General features: G+C 41.5%; 1 protein-coding gene across 3 annotated transcripts in view; it reads right to left on the bottom strand.

Annotated features, from left to right (window-relative positions):
* Positions 1–259: 259 nt before the first annotated feature.
* smarca1 (SWI/SNF related, matrix associated, actin dependent regulator of chromatin, subfamily a, member 1) overlaps positions 260–25,002 on the bottom strand; it is a 102,303-nt gene continuing 77,560 nt past the window's right edge. Inside the window, exons 18-25 of one of the 3 annotated variants that reach the window (XM_041195106.1) lie at positions 13,910–14,020; positions 11,937–12,050; positions 10,688–10,810; positions 9,375–9,507; positions 7,105–7,223; positions 6,626–6,838; positions 5,237–5,347; positions 260–842 (exon numbers count right to left, since the gene is read on the bottom strand). In XM_041195106.1, the coding sequence (XP_041051040.1) occupies positions 771–842; positions 5,237–5,347; positions 6,626–6,838; positions 7,105–7,223; positions 9,375–9,507; positions 10,688–10,810; positions 11,937–12,050; positions 13,910–14,020 (996 nt within the window). In that variant the 3' untranslated portion in view covers positions 260–770. Of the gene's footprint in view, positions 843–1,300; positions 1,424–5,236; positions 5,348–6,625; positions 6,839–7,104; positions 7,224–9,374; positions 9,508–10,687; positions 10,811–11,936; positions 12,051–13,909; positions 14,021–25,002 lie in introns of those variants that run through there. The other 2 variants (XM_041195105.1, XM_041195107.1) reach the window with 2 other exon arrangements.

Here is a 25,002-nt window from a genome sequence, read left to right as displayed (position 1 = left end):
GTAGAAGAGGCTACCTGAACCCAAGAGCATCGATGCCTTACAGTTACCACATTTACTGGCATGGAATGTTAATCAACTGGTTCATTCTTTCTGGCACAGCAACAATTGGCCAGGTCAGAATGGAGCTGTTGACTAAGCAAACTTTATAAAAACTGAAACTCAAATAAAACTTTCAAACACAAACATGTACTAATACAAAATTGTGATCTTCCTAAACTGCACTTACAATAGAAGGTTAAACAAATACACTGAAACATTATTGAGGTTGAGATTTATTTTCTTCCTTCAATAATATTTCATTAGTTTACAGGTGAAACTTAAATAAAATAAAAGGGAAACATCCAAGAAACAAGTTACTTTATTAAAAAAGGAATTTTTGGTAAGGATCCTGACAAATGCCTTATTGAGTACTTCAAACCAAAATCTGCTCCAATACCCACTCAATAAAAGAGGATCTCCAGGTTTTACTTTAAAAACAGCAAATATATTAAAACACATGCAAAGTGTAAACCATACAAATACAAGTAGGTCACTATACATACGACTGAAGGACATAAAATACTGGAATGGAATAGACTGAAAGATAGCATAGGACTAAAGAAAACTTAAATTTTTAAGTACAATGTGTCTTGCAAATGCATTTGTTATTCCATAAAATGTATTATACTGCATCAACTGAATACTGTTCTAATGAATATACAACTGAGCAAAGGCAACAAAATTAAACTATAGTGTTAACCAAGATGCAGTCTTCATTTGAGCAAGAAACTTCAATTCTTCATTTTTTTCCAATCTTTTCGTCCGGCCGTTTCTGGAGTTGTCTCTGCTCTTCTCTTCTGTGCCTTATAGTAAATAAAGAATTAAGATATAGATGAGTTAAAAAAAAAATCTGAAATAAAAACCGAAAATACCAGAAATACACAGAGCCATAGACCCTCAAAGAGAAAGGATAGATCAAGGTGCTGGTTAGAGGGCCTTTGTTCTGACAAAGCGTCTCTACTCAAAACATTAACCTGTCTTTCCTCTTTCACATGCTGACAGACCTACTGCTAACTGCAGAATTTTTATTCTAGTTATCGTTTTTATTAATTAAACTTCACACATAGAACATTAAAATCCTTGTGCATCTGGCTGTCATAGGAAATAGAATTCCAACTCCCACAAGGGAAACAACAGAGTAAATAGACAACTTGAGTACAACATCAGTCGTACCTTAAAAGACAATCTCCATTCTAGATTTTGCCATTTCCATGTACATATTAGAATCAGTAGTTCAGTCCCTTTGCCAGTCTATTGAGTAATGGCACAATCAAGTGTAGCAGTAATCCATTCAGACAAGCAACTTCCAGGTATTATTCATGTTTTGCACTGATCTTAGCTGGGTCAGGAGCTTTGGGGGCAGCACTGATCTTGGCACTCTGGGCTAGGAAAGGGAAGAAAAATAAAATACATCTTCCAGGGTTTCTGTGCCCGATTGCTATCCAAGAATCCCTACTAGGATGACACAAAATTTGGACAGTATTGGACACAATCAGCTGTGCTGCCCTTTCTGTTAAAATAGTCCACTGGCAATCAGTGGCTGGGCTGACAATAAATACCAAGGAGGATTATTTGGTTGGACACAGTATTGGAGGGCTGGCATCAAATGGAGGAAAGTGTTCCAGCAAAAGATAGCAGTTATGGAGAGGAGTGTAGAAAATGGGGGACAAATTTTAAAAGCTCTCACAGTCAATTACAACTTTAATTTCCTAAAAGTAAAAAGATATGATCAATTTTTAAATCCTTTTTTCCCCCCACTTCTCTTTAGGAGTGAACACTAACAAGCTGGCTGGGAAGTGTAACTGAAGTAATACCAACAGTGAGGCAATCATTAGAAGATGCTACAACTGAACATCAGGAACCCTTGTCTTTACAACACAATCTCACTTCTGCTGCTGCAAAACAAGACACCAACCTTTCTATGCTAGTGTACAACATTGTGTACACAACAGTGTAAAGTGGCTAACTACAAAAAGAAAAGTAGAAATAAATATTCACTGCCAGAAGCAGGGATTCTGTTTCTCTGTGGTAAAATCTATGTTACAAAGTGTAGGAGAGAGAGTAATTTATGCGGCACTGGCTCTTGAAGTGTGTTTCATGGAAGTGTTTCCTCAATCATTTTCCAAATTCCTGAGACAGACAAATGAGAATAAACACTGCACAGAGATGCCTGACATCTATCTCCATCCTACAAGTGTTCAAACAGTACTTTTTGTTCAAGATTCAGATTTTTTTTAATCCCGGAAATTTTAATTAAAACGCTGTACACGAAAAGCTCAACTTTATTTAAAATAACCCAAGTAATTTCAAACATCTTCTTTTGACTTTTGAAATACAAAAACTCATTTATACTTGCTCATTCATGTGAAAGGTGAAATCATTACACTAACTTCAGTGGTGAAAGCAAAAACAAAGCAGAAAATCTGGTTTGTTAAAATTATTAACTACATCAATTTTGTCCTTATATCCTTATGACCCCCAACATTGGAACAAGGGAACTTCTTTTTAAAGCAATTTTTTGATGTGAACTTTGTGTTTATTAAAATGAAGGGTGTTAATACTAGAGAATAATACTTTCCATTTGGGCATTCAATCGGGTCAATTTTCAGTCTTTACCAACCATTAACAAGGTGGCTTCATGATGGGGCTGGAAGTCTTAGGAACATCAAAATAGGCGTAGGCCATTAAGTCTGTTCCGCCAATCAATGAGATCACGGGCAGAGTCTTCTGTTCGGCTCACTGGGGTGGGCCCTGCACAACGACACGCAAAATGACACGTGATGACATCGGGCGTGCGTCCTGACGTTACCCGCGTCATTCCGATCTTTAGTTTGGCGGGCGCACAGCCGGCTCCGGTAGGCGCCTGCTGAACTGTCAAGGCCATTAATAAAGTAATTAACCAATCTGACAGGGCTGCCTGTCCAACCTTAAGGTTGGCGGGCAGGCGAAGAGCCCAGGCGGCCTTTGCATTTTTCACGAAACCTCATCCATGGGTGGGATGAGGTTTCACAAAGGGTTTATTACATTATTAAAAATTATTTAAATATTTGATAAACATGGCCCAGCTCATGTGACGCTGTCATATGAGGAGGCGTGTCTAAAAAATTTTATTCTTTCTTTACCTGAACCTTTCATTTTGAACTTTAACTGTCTGAGGCAGCTCCATGCCTCAGGGAGATTTCTGCACTCTTTCGTGTGCATGCGTGGAAGAGCGCAGGCCCTGACCCTTTCTCCTCCCCCCTGCCCGCACAGGTAGCGCTGAGCACTACCGGACACATGTCACGCTGGGCAGGCCTTAATTGGCCCACCCATGTAAACTGGCAGCATGCAGCCGATCGCGGGTGGCAATCGGCTCTGCGCCCGCTCCCGACTGGCCCACTCAACAGGGAGAAAATTCTCCCCCATGGCTAATTTCTGACCTAACTACATATACACATCTTTGCCCCATGTCCCTTAGTACATTTGGCGAACAAAAATCTTTCAACTCAGATTTAAAATTAACAATTGATAGAGCATCAATTGCCGCTTTGGTGAAAAGGCTCAAACTTCTGTGTGAAGAAGTGTTTCCGAATTTCACTCCTGAAAGGTTTGGCTCTAATTTTTAGGCTTAAACTCCTTAACTGGCGGAAATATAGCCTCCCAATTTATACTATTAGTTCCCCTTAATACCTCAAGGGTCACCATACCTTTCCTAAAGTGTAGTGCCCAGAACTGGTCGCAGAACTCCAGGTGTGGTCTAACCAGGCTTTGTATAAGTGGAGCATGACTTCTACCCCATGTATGATTTTCCTCTAGATATAAAGGCCAGTACTCCATTAGCCTTTTTGATTACTTTCTGTACCTGTTCATGGTATTTTAATGATCTATGTACCTGGACCTCCAAGTCTCTTCTGACCGCAACTATTTCAAGGTTTTCACCATTTAGAAAGAACTCTGTTCTATTCTTTTGATGTTCAAAGTGGATGACCTCACACATGGCTACAATGCGATCATCAGAGATGCAGTGGCTCCATTTGAAAGGGGCCTACCACCAGGCGTCCAGCATGCCTGCCTGTTTCAGGCCCTTTTTAGTGTAGAAATTGGTGTCCTACGGTGTCATTAGGAACCTAACAGACATTTTTGGTTGCAAGTGTTCAGAATGTGCACCTTGCATCATCCAAGTTCCACAGGCAATGGAACGGAAGAGGCCAAGGCTACTTTTAACTCCTGTCTGCCTCCAATCCTGGCCCCAGTGAGGCTTACATTAAGCCCCCAATTTCTGTAACTGAAGCCCATCATCTATAGCATCACCATAATTAATCAGGAGCTAAAAATAGCCCTGCCAGCCTGTATGTTGGTTCCCTAGCTCCAACCTGCCTCCAGGCCATTTTTGCGTAGGCAGGATGGGGGATGGCTGGGCTACCTGCTGCATGAGGTGGGTAGCTGACACTGTTCATTAAGGACCAGTTAAGGTCAATTAAAGAAGGCCAACCAGGTATAAATTAGTCAGCCTCAAGGGTCCTGCCGGCAGCGAAAGCCAGCTTAGGTGCCTGGAGGCCTTCCGATGGCATACACCAGCTAAATTAGTGTAAAAAAATTCTATCAGTCATTGTGTTGCTAACTAGAGGGTATAAATTTAAGATTGTTACCAAAAGAACCATTTTTTTTCCACGCAATGTATTGTTAGGAAATGGATACCTCACCAGAAATAGTTTGGGAGCAGAATCAATCATAGTTTTTAATTAGGAAGCAGAAAATCGAAAAAGAAAAATTGATAGTCACAAGTAGATGGCTCTTTCAGAAAGCTGGCAAAGGTGTGACGGCTGAGTGGCAGTTTTGTGTGCTGTTAAGTTCCACTATTCTAATGTGGTAGAAAAACACCCCTTACTGCAGGAGGATAATTTCTCATTTCTAATACTAGTCATCTTGTGACCTCTCTGAGATTGAAATGATGGTATCTATGTCAGGAATTATGTTGTGGCAACTAGAAACCAGTTGAGATTACCCAAAGGGACTCCATGCAGAACACATACAGTTGATTCAAAGCTAAGTTGAAGCGCTGTCCAACCAGGAAGGCTAAGTGTTTCAGCAAGTAAAGTGCTCCCTCTCCTTGTGGTTTCCCCACATATTAGGTACCGTTGCTTAGAACTAGAGCTCCTTGTCAAGGCTGCCTACACCTCCCTTTCCAGTTTCCCTCAAAGAATGGAATTTTAAATACCGCTCCAGCTTTAGGGCCTCGACGTTTCTTCTCAGCACGTTCCTTTTCTTCAAGTTCTGAGTTTTCTTTCTCTATCAGTGATATCAATGTATTGCAGCGCCTCTGAAGTTCCTGAGATAGAAAAGAAAATGAAGGAATAAAAGCTGCGTCAATACCAAAACACTGGAGACTGGAAACTCAATGAAATCTATCATATTCTTAAGGGGTTTGATAGGGTAGATGCTGTGTGGATTTTTTTTCCTGGCTGGGAATCGAGAACTAGGGATCAGAGTCTCAGAATAAGGGGTCAGCCTCCTTTAGTGCTATAAATTTTCTAACTACTTTGTAGAACAGGCACTAATAAATATGAGTCATCTTACTACAAAATCCCAGAAGCAACAACAAGATATATGTCCTATCTAATGGCTTTAATGGGTTTAATTAAAGCTTAATAAGCAGATTTACTTGCCTTGCCCGAAAATTGGAATAGCCAAATTAAAGCTATCGTAATGTAAATGCAAGTGTGTTACACCTTGACCATTTGAAGCATTAAATACATTTGGCACAAATTTGTAACTTGTTGAGTTTCAAAACAAATTTATTACAATATGCAAAAAGATTTCCCTGAAGATTACAGTCATGTTTAAAATTACATTAAGCAAATCAAAGCCACTGTTCTCGGGCAAGTTTTCTATGTTAAAGGAACTTTAGAAATGCATGTAATTGTTCCCAAGTTGCGACTAAACCTCTACCAATTTAACAGCCATTAAGTGGGCTTTTTACCTCAGTACCATGTAGATCATGAATATGAATGTTACTATCATATTTGATTATACTGAATATACAATTTATAATTCTCCCCAAAACAACTACCACCCTGACATTTAGGGTTGAACTAGAATGGTGTGATCGTTATAGGAATTTTGTGAGGGATGTTAGTGCCAGATAATGGGGAGTTCCAATCTGGAAGACCCAGTGTCTCTATCAAACAGCTCCAGGATACTTGATAGCAGTAACAACAACTCGCATTAAATAAAGCACCCTAGCACCTTTAACAAAGAAAAACATCCGAAGATTCTTCACAGATGTGTTAAGGAAATTAAAGTTCCCTCTCCCCAATTCCAACATTAATCAGTCCCAACCTCAGAACAGCACTCCTTAAAGAGCTACTGTGACACTTGATCATTTTGCCATATTAGTCTTTCTGTGGTCCTACAAAGCAAGGTTGCCAATTTGCAGACAATCGATGCTGAACTAGAGTAGTTTCATACCTAACACACTGCACCCCCCGTGTTTCACTAAATTTCACTAAATCACATCTTGTCCACAGGGGAGTTTTATGTAAAATTTTCAACCAAGTTTGATCAATTTAAAAAATCTAGTGAACATTTCCATATTCACTTAACATACCATGGCTGTCCTGGACTTGATAAACCAATCGAATCTAAACTGTGGGGCATTGCGCACACACTGTCGCAGCTCCTCATACACATTTTCCTTATCGAAGCCCATCTTGTGCAACATACAAATCAGGAAGCGGTCTTCCTCCTCTGTGTAATTCTTTCCTTTGTTGGTTCCATACTGAATACGTAGCTGATGGAAAGGGGCTTTATACCTCGCCATCTGAAATGGAGGAAGGGATGGACAAAAGTTAGGACAGCACACCAAGATACCAATATGCGCCACATCACAAAGATTGCCTTCTTAGATGTTTCTGCACAGTCTGAGTACAAGTCGGCCCCTTTAAAATACCACGCATACGTGGCTGTGCAAAAAGTTTCAAGGGCGCATGCACTTAAATGAATAGGTTACGCACAACCAAAACACAAGGTTAGAGGGAATGGTACATGGCATTTAGTGAAAAATCTTGAATTGCAACAACAAATCACCTTTGCATCCAAAGCTTTCTTTATGCTAATCCGTCGTTGAATCCTTGACTCCCCGCGCTCAATCTGGGCCATGATCTTCTCAATGTCCTGCAATTCATTGCAGCGCTCCCAGAAGACAGCTAAAATAAAGAGTTCAATTCTAAATCATGGCATTGAAACAACCTGCAACAGTTAAGAATACTTGCTCACACAGCAAAATCTCAATTTTCCTTGTTCCCATTTAAGCTTGCTTGGTTTTCTCCCAGAACTTCAATCAAAAAGGGCTGTTAGCTTAAGTCATTGGGCAGAATATTATGTCCTGTGGGCAGGCACGTGCCTGACCCGACTGGGCATAAAGTAGCACGTGATGACTTCGGGCGAGTGTCCCGACGTTATCACACACTCGGGCAATATTTCGGATGGTGGGCGTGCGTAAGAGTTGGCAGCACGCCCGCTGACAATTAAGAGGCCTATTAAGGCCATTAATGTATCAATTAAGAGTGATTTTTCACTGCCCATCCAACCTTACGGTTGGCGGGCGGGCAAATCGATCAGGTGGCCTTTGGATTTTTGAGGAAACCTCATCCATGGCTGGGGTGAGGTTTCCAAGACTAATTTTCAAAAAAAACATTTTGACAGAATTTTTATTATCTATATGTTCAGGTGAGTGAGGCTTATGTAGGGACATTTTTTTCTGCATTTCATACTCTTCATTTAATCTAATGTTTTTAAAATTCTTCAGCTCCCTGAGGCAGCTCTCTGTCTTCAGGAAACTTTGATTGCACGGTCCCCCGCGCCAGCGCTGACTTCAGCTCTCGCTCTCCTCCCGCTCCTCCCCCGGCAGCGCTGAGCTTCTCGGTGCGCGTTTCACGCGGGCTGGTCATTAATTGACCGGCAAGCGTGGAATCTTGGCCACTCCCGGGACTGCCCACGGTGCCTGCCCAATGACCCAAAAATCCTGCCCATTCTTTAAAACATTTGTTTTTGGATGATTTGGTGATTTTTAATTATCTTCCACTTTCTATTACCCATTAGAGGGGAGGCCCCCAAAATGCTGGGTAATTGAGTTTCCACTGTCAAAGATTTTTTATAAAATAAGTAAAAGATATAGATAGATATAAAAGATATATAAATAAAAGACATAAGTAGGTTGAGTGAGTGGGTGAAGATCTGGCAAATGGAGTATAACGTGGGAAAATGTGAAATTGCCCATTTTGGCAGGAAGAATAAAAGAGAAGCACATTATCTAAATGGTGAGGAGATCTGAAGAGCTCTGAGATGCAAAGGAACCTGGGTGTCTTGGTGCATAAATCACAAAAGGCTAGTATGCAGGTAGAGCAAGTAATTAGGAAAGCTAATAGAATTCTTATCATTAATTGCGAGGGGAATTGAATATAAAAGTGGGGAGGTTATGCTTCAGCTGCAGAGGGCATTGGTGGGACCATATTTGGAGTAAATAGCCAAGTGGTTATGGTACTGGACTTGTAACCCCAAGATCAAGAGTTCAAATCTCACAATGGCAAAACTATGAAACAATGTAACTTCATCTGAAACAGATGGAAACGGGTTTGTACTCGAAAGAGTTACTGTGCACAGTATTGGTCACTTTATTTAAGGAAGAATGTAAATACATTAGAAGCAGTTCAGAGAAGTTTTATCAGACTAATACCTGGAATGGGCATGTTGTCTTACGACAAAAGGTTGGACAAGCTAGGCTTGTACCGCTGATGTTTAGAAGAGTAAGAGGTGACTTGGCCGAAACATATAAGGCCTTGAAGGGTCTTGACAGGGTGGAAGTGGCCAGGATGTTTCCTCTTGTGGAAGAATCTAGAACTAAGGATCACTGTTCAAAAATAAGGAGCCACCCATTTAAAACAGAGATGAGGTGAATTTTTTTTTCTCTCAGAGGCTCGTGAGTCTTTGGAACTCTCTTCCTGAAAAGGCAGTGGAAGCAGAGTCTTTGAATATTTTTAGTGCAGAGGTGGCTAGATTCTTGGTAAGCAAGGGGGTGATGGGTTATCGGGGGTAGGCGGGATGCAGGCTTGAGGTTACTGTCAGATCAGCCGCGATCTGATCAAATGGCGGAGCAGGCTCCAGGGGCCAAATGGCCTACTCCTTATTTGTATGTTCATATGTTTAATTTAAACTGGAAGAAAACTTAAAAACTACAATGCAAAAAATGCAAAACTTTGAAATACCTTCTTTATCAAGATTCTTTTTTGGTGAAACTTTGTTCTATGACCAAAACTAAAAGGTATATTCATTCTGTCAAAAACTGGGAACAGGTTTACCAGAGTACTCAATGACCTCTTCAGGTGTCTTCCCCTCAACTTCTCGGGCAATGTTATCAATATCGTCTCGACCATACTTCTCATTGGCTTTGATAAACTGGTTGAAGTCCCGTTTGTTCCAAGTTGTGAAGCCCTAGCAAACAATTCGTCAGGGGCAATTTGATTAATGCAATTGACTCTTAAATGCATACCATAAGTTCATTATTAAACACAACGAACAAGTAATCATTAAATGTAACAGGTAATTTTTGACTGAAGGATATTAAATATGGAGGTTTATCGTTTCTGTCAACTCTAGTTAAATATCAATGTTTTTGAACATTCTAATTGTCCCAAAATAAATTTACTTCCTAAAAATATTTTTAAAATCTAAATTGAAGATTGTAGTCCAATCTTATTAAGTTAGTAATAATATTGTTAGTAATAGTAATAACATTGGTATATCACAATTGTAGACCACAATTTTAAAGCCAAATTGAGATCCCCAATCATCAGTTTAATGTCAATGGTCACTCAAGCAAGTATCTAGGTGAAGAGGCACTCAAGATCAATGTCCAAACAATACATAGGACCCCAGATGGTGACGGTGGACAATTTTTTCTTTTAAGATAGCAAACTCCTGAGACAAGTCTCACAAAGCAGCACATGAAGCAGCCAAAAGCTGCTGTGATTGTAACTGGAGTAGACATTCAGCTCATGGCTAAATTCAAAAGCCAACTGAGGCAAGGCCTTCAGGTCAAAACTTACTGCATACAATTCCAATAGGAATTGGGCAATTTTACCAGCACACTAAACATGTCTGGCACTTTAAATTCTTGTATTTGTTACATTATTAGTTGTACTTATTAAATGTGTAAGATTAACAATCTGTGGAAACAAGCTGGTGGCAAAGAAGATTTTTATAAAGCATTGTGTGATTTAGTTGGTATCCCTTCTCCTTGATGGTTTTTTTTTTGATAGCTATTTGTTAACTAGTTTCCTGGTGCCACTTGTTCATTAGTAGCTAGCTTAATAGTTCTGGTGTGTTTTGCTGCTGTTTTGTGAATGATACTCAAGGTGCAAATCTAAATTACATTGTCAACTCTGTTGATGAAGTGACAAAAACTATTTCACAACAGACCCAAAGCCCAAGACTCTCAACTTTTGTGAAATGTTTAACATATGCTATATAAAGAAACATAGTGGCATCATTATATAAAAAACAATCCAGACATCTATACTTTTTGGAAATTCTAGTGACAACACTGAAAGTGAAGATATAGAACTCAGCATTATCATTTTTTAAAACAACTGGAGTAGGTTTGGATGTACACCTGTGTAAGAAGCTTCTCTTTTTCTTCAACTTCCTTCTGATTCAGAGGCAGTGCATCATCAATCTTCCGTTGCTCTTCCTTTTGTACCTGTGCTGCATTGTGTAAGTCAGGGTTCCTGGGGACCTGGAATCATTTCCAAATGAACTTTAAGTCACTTACATGCATTACTCCAAATTCTTATACACTTAAAGCGGTATCCAGAGAAATGCAAGGGAAAGATCTAATTAGCTTATCTGCCTATGGAAAAAATTCCCACCCCCACCTCATAAAACAGGCGATCTCCAAGTTTCAGGAAAATGCACATTTTTATGGGCTCTGCAAAGCAGGTGCATTTCCTAGGAGAACTGTTGTGATGATACGAGTTACGACGCAGAAGTGATGCTGATCTATGAAACTGAGGCTTGTTGGCCCCAATGCCATTTTCCAGCCCACAAACATTCTTATAATTTCTATATACTTTTCATGTTCTCTCCTATTACTTCACAAAATGCGTATTGTAGAAATTAGTTACACCTACAGCGTCACATTTTACTAATGATGTAGACACTGAATAGATTACTGATCATCCCCTTTTCTTTGAAGGAATGTATAAGAATCATCTTCCAAACATAATACATTGCATTTAGAGACATTGGTCAGGATTAGTAGTTGCAAAAAATACCAATGACCGTTTAAGCTTCCATCACTGATATTTATCATATGCGAGCCCAGAACATCAACTGGGATTATAGTTGCATCTTTGAGGTGATAAGGAATTTGCCTCGCTGAAGATTAGCCTCAATTCTGCGTTTTGTCCAGTCATTGGCTCCAAGCTGAATAAGTGTTGTCTGCCATATAACAATTCGCCCAAGTGCCATTATTCATGTCTGGGTCTCAATGGTGAGCATCAGCATCAGTCATTCACGCACAACAAGAGCACCGATATTAAAATGAAACATGTGGTCAAATTTTTGATGCATGGTGAAAGATAGGAGCATCTCTCATCATGTTTAGGAAGCCCTGCCAGTCTGCTTCACTATCCCTGGGTTATCTTCACCTTCCTTGATTTCAGATACCTACACAAATGTAAAGGTGTTTCAATGGGAAAAGACTGACTTTGTGTGATGCTGCTAATGTTAGTTGTACCTCAGTGCAACACGGCTCTTCCAGTTGCACTGTAAAGGATTTCATAATGGCAGCAAATTGGATATCAGTCACTTAATTACATTTGGCCAGGCACCACTACTGATAGACAATTGCACTGCAATACCTTGTAGCCTATGCTTTTTCTATAAGAAAGGATCTCTTTCTCCAGTAGTTCAAATAGACGGGGTGGAAAAAACTGGAAATCTTGAATACTTGGCTGTTTTGGTGGTCGAGGTGCCTATAATACACAATGTTTACAATCAGAACAGAAATGTCCAGCATTTACAAAGAACTGGTTTATTTAAAGACCTCTCCTTTCACTTTTTGGAAGATCTGCGCTTTGATTTTTTTTGTTTTCAACAATTTCTTCGGTTCTTTATAAAACATCTCGAAGAAAAGGAAAATCATCTGAAACAATAATCCCCACATTTTTAAATTACTGCGAAGCAACCAACAAAAAGTCATTACAATTTCAATCATTACATACCTTTTACTGTATCAGAAAAGGCACATTCATTTTTAATGTAAACGCAGGCAATTTTCCTGGAAAGCACTCTTCAAACCCCAGCGGAGAGGTGGGCACGTGTTAACCCTGACCTCTGCCAAGATTGCTTTGTGCTTGCCTACTAAGGAGCAGTGAAAGATCAGGCTGGGTAACAAATTACATTTATATAATATTGTTCAGAGAGAAGAACATCTTTTTACAGAGGAGGGAGATGGATATAAAAAGTGAAGTGAAGGAATTTAGAGAGGGGAGCATGAAAGGCACAATTGAAGACACAGGTTTTTCAGGAAGCTGGAGTCAAGCAAGATGAAATAGTTTTAGGGGAACCACAGGAAGCAAGCCTCCAAATTTGAAGTGGATTATTTGGAAAGCAGGGAGCGAAACACCCTAAAAGTAAGGTGTGGGAATTGACATGCACACTGAGAAAATTCCCAAAGCAAAGCATGGCAGGTTGAACCCCGTGAGGTTTCAAAGTTGGGGAGAGATCTTGCTCAAAAGAAAGAAAACAACTCAGTGATGACGAGTCCTGCTGTTAGCTCCTACCGATATCTTTGCAGAAGTACCTACACGTAATTGTTAAAAAAAATTCATTCACGGAATGTGGGCTTCCCTGGCCGGGCCAGCATTAATTGCCCATCCCTGGTTTCCCTTGAGAAGGTGGTGGTGAGCTGCCTTCTTGAACCACTACCATCCACAGTGCTGTTAGGAAAAATTCAAATCACGTCAAAATACTAGCAACCCAGGACAGGAGTTATGGAGAATACAGTGCCCTATAAATGTTCAAATAAAAATTTAAAAGGACAATTTCATGTTATGAGACAGGGGAATACCAGGTCTGGATTTTTGTACCATGATCTGGTTTCACTGTTTCAAACCCAAAGATATCCTGTGATGTTCCCTCTGTTCAGACATCAGTGCAGTACTTCTAAACATTTCGTCAAATAAAAACCTGTATTTAATACAGCACTCATCATATAGAAGAACACTGGGGAATGTTGTAGGAGATAAAAGAGCTAGGAGAGCCAGGCAGGCCAATAATATGATCAAAGATAGAAATGCAAGCAGGGCTTTGAAAGAAGGGAGAGAGATAACATGAGATTTTTCAGAGAGAAGAACAAAGAGCAAGATTGTAGGAACAGAAAGATCATTTTATGTGTTTTATTCCAATACAAGACACAATCGGATATAAAACAGTAGGCCTGTACAATTTCTGTCATGAAACACATTTCTTTCAAAGTTCAAATAATCAGGGAGAACAGGAGGAGGAGGATTTTCCCTGTGTGCTTGATGTAACAAAATCATAAACCCCATTCTTTATAAAACAGGCTTACAATTTTGTTACAGTGGGTGCAGAGGAAAACTTTCCTAATTATTGGAAACTTGCTACAGATGAGCATGCTCTAAGGGTATGAACATACACAGGAAGTATGCTATCACATTGCAAAATGTTTATTTTGTTCCTGTGCTTTTGGACCACTCATTAGTTTTAATCATCATCTTAAACATCACCAGGCTGAAATAGTTTTGAATTCAAATTAGTAATGTTTCCCTTGAGGAAAGATTTGTAAACATATTTTTATTCACTGCTCTACCTTTGGGGCTCTTGGCTCACTGACACGTAAAGCTTCTCGGAAATATGCATCCACTGCATAATTGGCTTTTCGCTCTCGTTTGGGAGGTTCAATCCACTCTGTCAAACCAATCTGTTTATTACAAAAAAAAAACAATTTTGCATTTAAAATTGGCACCAAAGTCATTAAATCACTGCATATAAGTTGATCTTTGAAACCTCCAAAAATCCTCCCAAAAATAGGGGGTAACTTATAGGTTGAGTATAAAATATGAACCGCTGGTGTGGGTGGTCATTATTTGAAAATTTGAAAAAAGAAAAGGTAATTCATATTAAGTTAATGTGGCACTGTTTATTGAGTGAATTAATTGTACAAAGATGCCTTTAACCACAATCAAAGTGTTTTAAAATAGTCAAATTCATTGTCTTCAGTATCCAATGCACAGAGTTTATTTAATTTGTTGAGTCACTTTAGTTATGGCAACATTATAAAGATCCCACTCTGGATCAGACTTCGCACTTTTGCTTTCAGAATTATCCCTCCACCATAAATATCTTCCTCTTCATCTACTGAATTGGGTATTCTGTATTTTGCGAACAATCTGATGACTCTTTGGACACAAATAAATTTGATAACGAAACCACACATCAGCAGGGCAGCACACAAATTTTCACTCCGTGAAGGTTTTTTCTCCATCAACCTTTCCCAATCCATAAGACATAGGAGCAGAAATTAGGCCATTCAGCCCATTGAGTCTGCTCCGCCATTCAATCATGGCTGATAAGTTTCTCAACCTCATTCTCCTGCCTTCTCCCTGTAACTTTTGATCCCCTTACCAATCAAGAACCTTGTTCTTAAATACACTCAATGACCTGGCCTCCACAGTTTTCTGTGGCAATGAATTCTATAGATTCACCACTCTCTGGCTAAAGAAGTTTCTCCTCATCTCTGTTCTAAAAGGTCTTCCCTTTACTCTGAGGCTGTGCCCTCGGGACCTAGTCTCTCCTACTAATGGAAACATCTTCCCCACGTCCACTCTATCCAGGCCTTTCAGTATTCTGTAAATTTCAATCAATTGAGTATAGACCCAGAGTCCTCAAACGTTCCTCATATGTTAAGCCTTTCATTCCTGGAATCATTCTTGTGAACCTCCTCTGGACCCTCTCCAGGGCCAGCACATCCTTCCTGAGAAACGGGGCCCAAAATTGCTCACAATATTCTAAATGTGGTCTGACCAGAGCCTTATAAAGACTCAGCAGCACATCCCTGCTTTTATATTCTAGTCCTCTTGAAATAAATGCCAACATTGCATTTGCCTTCCTAACTACCGACTTAACCTGCAAGTTAACCTTAAGAGAATCCTGGACTAGGACTCCCAAGTCCCTTTGCACTCTAAATTTTTGAATTTTCTCCCCATTTAGAAAATAGTCTATGCCTTTATTCTTCCTACCAAAGTGCATGACCTCACACTTGCCCACGTTGTATTCTATCTGCCACTTCTTTGCCCATTCTCCTAACCTGTCCAAATCCTCTGCAGCCTCCCCACTTCCTCAATACTACCTGTCCCTCCACCTATCTTTGTATCATCTGCAAACTTAGCCAGGATGCCCTCAGTTCCTTCATCTAGATCATTAATGTATAAAGTGAAAAGTTGTGGTCCCAACACTGACCCCTGAGGAATTCCACTAGTCACCAGCCACCATCCTGAGAAGGACCCACTTATCCCCACTCTCTGCCTCCTGTCAGATAGCCAATCTTCTATCCATGCTAGTACCTTGCCTCTAACACCATGGGCTCTTATCTTACTGAGCAGCCTCCTGTGCGGCACCTTGTCAAAGGCCTTCTGGAAGTCCAAGTAGATAACATCCATTGGCTCTCCTTTGTCTAAACTACTCGTTACCTCCTCAAAGAATTCTAAGAGATTTGTCAGGCATGACCTCCCCTTGATGAATCCATGCTGACTTTGCCCGATTTTACCATGCACTTCCAAGTATTCTGTACTCTCATCCTTAATAATGGACTCTAAAATCTTACCAACAACCAATGTCAGGCTAATCAGCCTGTAATTACCTGTCTTTTGCCTCGCTCCCTTCTTAAACAGGGGGCTAACATTAGCGATTCTCCAGTCCTCTGGGACCCTCCCTGACTCCAGTGATTCCTGAAAGATCACCACTATCGCCTCCACTATCTCTTCAGCTATCTCCTTCAGAACTCTGGGGTGTAATCCAACTGGCCCAGGTGATTTATCCACCTTCAGATCTTTCAGTTTTCCTAGCACCTTCTCCTTGGTAATGGCCACCATACTCAACTCTCCCCCCCTCCGATTCTCTTGAACTTTGGGGATGTCACTCGTGTCTTCCACTGTGAAGACTGACGTAAAGTACCTATTCAGTTCCTCCGCCATTTCTTTGTTCCCCACTACTACTTCTCCAGTGTCATTTTCCAGCAGCCCAATGTCCACTTTTGCCTCTCTTACCCTTTATATATCTAACTCTTGCAATCTTCTTTTAGCTTACTGGCTAGTTTACCCTCATATTTAATCTTCTCCCTCCTTATTTCTTTTTCAGTTGTCCTCTGTTGGTCTTTGTAGGCTTCCCAATCCCCTGGTTTCCCACTGCTCTTCGCCGCATTGTATGTTTTCTCTTTAGCTTTTATGCTGTCCCTGACTTCCTTTGTCAACCATGGTTGCCTCGTCCTCCCTTTAGTATGCTTCTTCTTCCTAGGGATGAATTTTTGCTGTGTCTCCCAAATTACTCCCAGAAACTCCTGCCATTGCTGTTCCACTGTCTTTCCTGCTAGGCTTATCTCCCAGTCAATTCTGACCAGCTCCTCCCTCATCCTCTGTAGTTGCCTTTATTCAACTGTAATACCATTACATCTGATTCCAGCTTTTCCCTCTCAAATTGCAGGGTAAATTCTATCGTATTATGGTCACTTCCTCCTAAGAGTTCCTTCACCTTAAGCTCCCTTATCAAATCTGCCTCATTACACATCACTAAATCTACAGTTGCCTGTTCCCTTTCGGCGTGAACATGATCCTTGAATGGCTTTGTTCAGGCATGCATTCAAAGGTTGAAGTATGGATGATAAACCCCCTGCTATGTGGATGTTATTACGTCACAGGCACCTCTTAATCTCATTGGTTATATGGGATCTGAACATGTCTCACACTAATAAGCTACATTTGTTACTAGGCCACAGGACACCTAATCCACACGTTATCAATCCACAACTTCAGTCGATCTTTATCTATCCAACCGCAGTCATGGGCATTCTGGGCTCCTTAGCGAACTTGATGTTCGGCATGGTTTTACATTTGAAAATTGCCATAGTGTCTAATTTTGTTCTGTCGGCCATGCAGGCGAGTACCGCCGCCAATTTTGTCTTTTCATGTCCTATTGTTTTCACTAAAACTACTTTCATACCTTTCCACTCCATAGTTCAGTTGCTGAGCGTATTGAAATTCATGGGTGTTTCATCCACGTTGCTGATGTGACTTCATGGGTACTCATGCTTTTGTCTGTCTGATGAAGAAGTGCTAGAAACTGGTAATTTTAGCATTGAGGTCTCTTGGTAGGTTCTGAGCAATCTTGGTCTTTTGCCACAACACTGGAATGTTTCGTTCCAAAAAGTGGCTACACTAACTAGCTGTTGCCCTGAAATCTTTCCTGTACTCAGGGTTTGATTTGGCCCATTTAAGTGCATACATACGCATTGCATTTCTGGTGACGATGAAACCACTCCGATGGTACCCTCAGGCACCCATTCCGTTATATGCTTCTCAAGATCAGGCCAATGGCTGGTCTCTGTTCTCGTGGCGCATTTGGTCTTTCACATCTTCCTCAGGGCGGATTCCTTCTTCTTCGATTCTTGCACCAGTTTTTCCCTAATACCTAATTCCCTCACCGCAGTACAGTTATTTGGCAAGTTACCAAATGTTACTGCTTTAGCTTGAAAGCAGCTTCACACTCCATTCTTCTCACTGCAGGACCAGTTTCTGTTCATCACTCAGCATGTCGCGCGCGGTTTGCTCTACCACTCATCTTCCTTGCAACACAGTTCCTAATACCTGCTTGATTTCATGTGCTGTACATCCTTACAGTATAAGGTTAGTAAAACACGGGTTTCTGGATTGAAAAATTGAGACCAACTACTAATGTGAGCATAGCATTTCTTACCTTAAAAGGAGGGTCAATTTATATGCTGAGTATATGCAAAAGCATAATTTTTGATGCTAAAAAATGGGGTCCTACCTGCTAGGTTGACTTATAGACTGTGATCTATGGTATATGCATAATGCAGCATTTTACAAAGTTTAAGTCCAACTGTGCTGTTTCTTTTGTCATGTGCCCAAGATGATGGGAATTGCTTTTAACTTCAGCCCAAAACAGGCACCAAGACGGTGGTGCACCCACAATGCCCACCCAAATGCGCCAGCAGAATTCCTACACCATTTTCCTCTTTGGGTCTCATTTGAATTTTACCAACAATTTGCAGGCACCAAATGGATGGTCCGCTGGTTTTGACGAGCCAAAAATAGTCTTATTTCTGTATAGAGCCAGCTGGCAGGTCTGGGAAAGAGCCAATCCCTCGAGGCTGGGAATGTGTGCAGAAGGTGACAGAACGAGCTGGCAATGGGCACTGTAGATTTCTGGAGCCTGGAAGAGATTTCCTGCTTCTCTTGGCCTTCACAAGGATTCCCTCTCCAAAGATTCCCTTGACCATTTTTGGAATGGCTTAAAGCCACTAGTAAGGGCACCCAATGCCTGGCACAACTGGGCCTGGTTGAAAAACAAGCAAGCAGCAGTTGAAAACCATCCTCAATAACACCGTATCGAGATGCGAGGCTATTTAAGTGTAATTGTAGCAATATACTATTACAAAGGTTGCATTTGGATCAATGTTTTAACGTTCTGCCGTATAATTCTTGTGAGATCCTCAATCCATTACCTCATTATTACCAATACCAGTGACAGACCTGTAAATAGCAGTACTGCAATCCATTGTTTTATTCCTCAAAATGCTTCCTCCCCCTCTCTCCATCTCTCATCTTTGAGCGTCCTCGGTTATCTGAGGGTTATTAATGTCAACTCAATGTTGCCATGACATTACAAGGCAGCGAATAGAAGAGGCAGATCCCAAAAACTACGTCAAGAGGTACATGAACTACTGTGCCATTGGCATGTTAATCTTAAGGACCACAATCTAACCATCTGAGCTAACCCCCCCCCACCTTCCTCTCCATATACAATCCAATTTTGTTTTTCACATCTCAAGTGGATGTTGTGCAAATGTTTCACACACACCCCATTATGCTTTTCCACCATCATACTGGCAACACTAATATAGCTCATAAATGCCATCAAAGCTGCAACTTCATCAGTTACGTTTTCTGGACAGAAAAACAATGGTTTTACAAGAGAGAGAGATGGAAAAGCAGGAATGAAAAGTAACTGTTGACATAGATCCTGTCCTCAATTCCACAATCTTATGGGCGGAATTCTACAATCCTGCCGAAGTCAATGGACCTTTGAACGGCTTGCCTCATTTTACCGCCCTATCCCTGCTGCAACTGCACTGTAAAATCCCGCCCATGACTCTGAGATTAGATTGTTTCCACTTAACCGTGGCTGACATTACAGGTCATTCCAAACTATATAATATTCGGTGGACAAACTAAGAGCAGTAAATGTTGGTACATTCTTAAAGTATGTACTAAATTTGATTTTTCCCCACTGTAATCTATTAACTTAATAAACCTATTAAACAAACACTGAATATTATGTAGCCACAAATGATGCTACCAACTGTGAAACTCTCATATTATCTGACCTCTTTTTCTAAAAGAACCACAAAAAAGTTACTGCAGGAATAGACTTTAATACATGAAGCAATTGAGTAAAGTCGAGTGAGCCTCTTTTAGGATCTGGTCCCAGGACATCTTCGGTGGAGGTCAGGTGCTCTTTGGGAGAGGTAAGATGCCCTTTGGAATTGGTAAAAGTAGGCATGAATGTGCATAAAAAGTGTATAAACTCATTAACTGTCAAGCTCATTGGAACTGTCAACAGGCCTGTCAAAATCAACTGTCATAAGTGTCAAGAGGAGCTGTCAAAAGCACCTGTCAAGTTGTCAAGATACTTAAATGCCTTGCCCTTTAAATCTTTGAATAAAATGTCTAGAGCATTTTAAAAAAAATCATTGCTTGCTATTTCATACTACCTATTGACAGAAGCCTGGCAGCTTCCATTACTGGATTCGTGCTACATGACTGATTTCACAACAATCCATTACCACAGTAGGGTGCCTGCCATATCACAGTTTGATTGACAGGAAAAGTGGTTATAAACTCTTTGATATGGGACCAGGAATTCTAATGCTTGGTGTTCTAAGGGATTGTGCACTCCAATGAATTTTTGTTGTTATAAGGCTTTATGCAGTTGAAGGAATATAAATGTAGTAAATGGGTTTTCAAGAATGAGATTGTTATTTTCAATATAGTGAAGCCACTTAGAATGTTATTTTATAGAGCTTTATTTTATCTCATCCCTGCATGAGTCCTGAGGTCTGCCCATAGCAGCTACTGGGTGAGTTGGCATGGTAAGTATAAGGGCAAAGGATGGGTGAAGGATATAGGTTGGCACTAAATTGACATGGGGCTATAAAGGACATAGTGGCTGGGCAGAGGGACATGGGTTGGCATGGAGAGTATGAGGGGCCATACAGGGTGGGCAGAGGGGCGTAGATTGGCAAGGAGGTTATAAAGTGCCATGAGGGCTGGGGAGAGGGACATAGGTTGGCATGGAGGTATGAAGGAGGCATGGGGGGGTGGTTGTGGCCATGAGGTAGCATGGTTTGGCATGAATGGGTCATAGGGAGTGTGTGTGGGGATTGGGTGCTGGAGGCTGTTTTATGTTCTATTCTTTTTTAAATTTTGGACACAGTGCCAGAGCCCCAAGGCAGGTCTTCCACCCAGCCCTCCTCCACACCTGGCAGCCTCCTCAGTTTTTTGGGGGCCACTTGTCCCGACTTCTAATCTAGCCTGCCTCCCCTCCCAACCCTCCCCAACCACCACCCGGACTGAAAATAAGTTCCGGGCAGCCATTTTTAGAAGCTGGGTTCGTAGAGCCAGGAATTCTCCCAACTCTGCACACTGGTCATGCAGACGAAAATCCGGGCTGAAGATTTCGAAGGGGACTGGGAGACAGAAAGCCGAAAAAAGCAGAATAACATCAACAAGAGCAAGGTTGGGAAGCAGAATGCGAGTGGAAGAGGGAACAGGAGCCAGAATGGGATTGGGTCCCAAAACACCAGCATCACTGGGAGGAAATACACAAAGAGCAATGGGATCAAGAGCGGAGCATCAACAGGAGAAGGAGTTGGGGACAACAAAAGTCACAGTGTGAATAGGAACACAAGCAAAAGTAGGAATGGGGATCAAAATGGGATCTGAGCCAAAGTGAGTGGGAAGCAGACACATGTGGCGGCCCCCAGAAATCATAGTCTGTTACAAAGATTCCTAATATCATAGGAAATAAGAGCCATTTGGCACACTAAGCCTGCTCTGCCATATGGATAAGATCATTGATGATCTGCTAGTGGCCTGAACTCCATTTTCCTGTCTGTCCCCCGTAACCTTTAAGCCCCTTGTCCATCAAAAAATCTTTCTAACTCAGTCTCGAATATATTCAATGACCCAGCCTCCACTGCTCTCTGGGGACGAGAGTTCCAAGGGCTAACGACCCCAACCAGAAGAAATTCCTCCTCACCTCCCTCTTAAATAGGAGAAACCTTATTTTTAAACTGTGCTCCCTGGTTCTAGATTCCCCCAAGAGAGGAAACATCCTCCCAGCAACTATCTTGTTGAGGCTCATTAGAATTTTTTATGTTTCGATAAGATCGCCTCTCATTCTTTAAAACTCCCATGAGTATAGGCCCAACCTGCTCAACTGTTCCTCATAAGACAACAGCTTCATCCAAGGAATCAGCCTTCAGAACTGCTCTGGGCTTCCAATGCAACCATATCCCTCCCCAAGTAAAGACAACAAAACTGTACACAGTACTCCAGGTGCGGTCTCACCATTGCCTTGTACAGGTGTAACAAGACTTCTCTATTTTTATACTCCATCCCTTTACAATAAAGGCCAACATTCTAGTTGCCTTCCTGAATCCTTGCTATACCTAAGCATGCCCGGCTTTTAAATTTATAATGGAAACAGGAACACACATTAGCTGAACAGAAATAATGAAGTATGTGGAGATAAATTACACATGGAGCTCAGGATGTTGGGGTGCACCCTGTGCTGTTAGGACAGAAAAAAATTGTGAACATTATTGTTTAAGTTTATTGATTTTTAAAATATATGTATGTAATGTAATTGTTAGCATTAACTGGGAAAATTGAGCAACTGGTTAGTTTTATAGTACTTGCTAATTTGTGTTTTTTTTTCTTCATTCATGGGATGTGGGCTTTGTGGCTGGGCCAGCATTTAGTGCCCATCTCTAGTTGTGCTTGAGGTGGTGGTCAGTTGCCTTCTTGAACCGCTGCAGTCCCTGTGTTGTAGGTACACCAATAGTGCCATCAGGGAGTTCCAGGATTTTGACCCAGCGACAGTGAAGGAACGGCGATATATTTCCAAATCAGGATGGTGAGTGACTTGGAGGGGAACTTCCAGGTGGTGGTATTGTCATCTGTCTGCTGCCCTTGTTCTTCTAAATAATAGCGGTCGTGGGTTTTGAAGGTGCTGCCTAAGGAGCATTGGTGTATTCCTGAAGTGCACCTTGTAGATGGTACACATTGCTGCCACTGTTCACTGGTGGTGGAGGGAGTGAATGTTTGTGGAAAAGGTGCCAATCAAGCAGGCTGCTTTGTCCTGGATGTCGTGAAGCTCCTTGAATGTTGTTGGAGCTGTATCACACACCTGACTTGTGCCTTGTAGATGGTGGACAGGCTTTGGGGAGTTGGGAGGTGAGTTACTAGCCGCAGGATTCCTAGCCTCTGACCTGCTCTTGTAGCCACAGTATTTATATGGTTAGTCCAGTTGAGTTTCTAGTCAATGGTAACCCCCAGTATGTTGACAGTGGGGGATTGAGCGATGGTAATGCCTTTGAATGTCGAGGGGACGATGGTTAGATTCTCTCTTGCTGGAGAAACTCATCGCATGACACTTATCTGGTGCAAATGTTATTTGCCACTTGTCAGCCCAAGCCTGGATGTTGTCCAGGTCTTGCTGCATACGGACATGGACTGCTTCAGTGTCTGAGGAGTCACGAATGGTGCTGAACATTGTGCAATCATCAGCGAACATCCCCACTTCTGGCCTTATGATGGAAGGAGGGTCATTGATGAAAGAGCTGAAGATGGTTGGGCCTAGTCCACTATCCTGAGGAACTCATGCAGTGATGTCCTGGAGCTGAGGTTACTGACCTCCAACAACCACAACCATCTTCCTTTGTACTAGGTATGATTCCAACCAACGGAGAATTTCCACCCTGATTCCCATTGACTCTAGTTTTGCTAGGGCTCCTTGATGCCACCATTGGTCAAATGCTGCCTTGATGTCAAGGGCAGTCACTCTCCAAGTGAGCAATTAGATTCCTCGATAAAAGCAAAAAACTGCGGATGCTGGAATCCAAAACAAAAACAAAAATACCTGGAAAAACTCAGCAGATCTGGCAGCATCTGTGGAGAGGAACACAGTTAACGTTTCGAGCCTGAATGGCCCTTCAACAGAACTAAGTAAAAATAGAAGAGAGGTGAAATATAAGCTGGTTTAAGGGAGTGTGGGATAAGAGAGCTGGATAGAGGGACAGTGATAGGTGGAGATAACCAAAGCATGTCACAGACAAAAGGACAAAGAGGTGTTGAAGGTGGTGATATTATCTAAGGAATATGCTAATTAAGGGTAGAAAGCAGGACAAGCCAGATACAGAAAGCCCTAGTGGGGGTAGGGTGAAGGAATCGAAAAAGGTTAAAAGGTAGAGATAAAACAATGGATGGAAATACATTTAAAAATAATGGAAATAGGTGGGAAAAGAAAAATCTATATAAATTATTGGGAAAAAAAGGGAGGGATCGGAAAGGGGGTGGGGATGGAGGAGAGAGTTCATGATCTAGAATTGTTGAACTCAAGGAAGGCTGTAAAGTGCCTAGTCGGAAGATGAGGTGCTGTTCCTCCAGACTGCATTGAGCTTCACTGGAACAATGCAGCGGGCCAAGGACGGACATGTGGATGACAGCAGGGTGGAGTGTTGAAATGGCAAGCGACAGGGAGGTCTGGGAAATGCTTGTGGACAGACCGAAGGTGTTCTGCAAAGCAGTCACCCAGTCTGTGTTTAGTCTCTCCAATGTAGAGGAAACTGCATTGGGAGCAACGAATGCAGTAGACTAAATTGAGGGAAGTGCAAGTGAAATACTGCTTCACTTGAAAGCAGTGTTTGGGCCCTTGGACGGTGAGGAGAGGCGAAGTAAAGGGGCAGGTGTTGCGCCTTCTGCGGTTGCATGGGAAGGTGCCATGGGAGAGGGTTGAAGTGTAGGGGGTGATGGAAGAGTGGACCAGGGTGTCCCGGAGGGAACAATCCCTGCGGAATGCCACCGGGGGGGTGAAGGGAAGATGTGTTTGGTGGTAACATCATGCTGCAGTTGGCAGAAATGGCGAAGGATGATCCTTTGAATGCGGAGGCTGGTGGGGTGATATTAGATTCCTCGGCTCTGTGTTGGTTTCTCATTCATCGCCACTATAGTCAAATACCAGCTGAAAGTAAATTATTTTGATTTATTCAACGTCAAGTCGATCAGATTTGTTTAACAACTTTACAAATGAGTAGTTACTGGAGCCAACGGTGATTTAACTTTTGGCCAAAGTGTGACACCAACAGGCATGTGTTATGCTCAAGACGTTTAAGGCTTATTTTCACGTTTATACTTCAGATCTAAAACCTACATCATGAAGCCAAGTTTTTTCAACTCAACAATTGTTGTAGCATTCCACTAATGAAATCGGACTTGGTGAGTGCAACAAATTAAAATGCAAGGCACAACACTTTTACAGTGCAAGTAGCTAATCCAGATAAACTACATTTTCTCAACCATAATTCACTACAAATAACACAGGGTG

The sequence above is a fragment of the Carcharodon carcharias genome, chromosome 9 (genome assembly GCF_017639515.1).
Source record: "Carcharodon carcharias isolate sCarCar2 chromosome 9, sCarCar2.pri, whole genome shotgun sequence".
In the NCBI taxonomy this organism is placed as follows: Eukaryota; Metazoa; Chordata; class Chondrichthyes; order Lamniformes; family Lamnidae; genus Carcharodon; species Carcharodon carcharias.
This window is presented reverse-complemented; position numbering and strand designations above follow the sequence as displayed.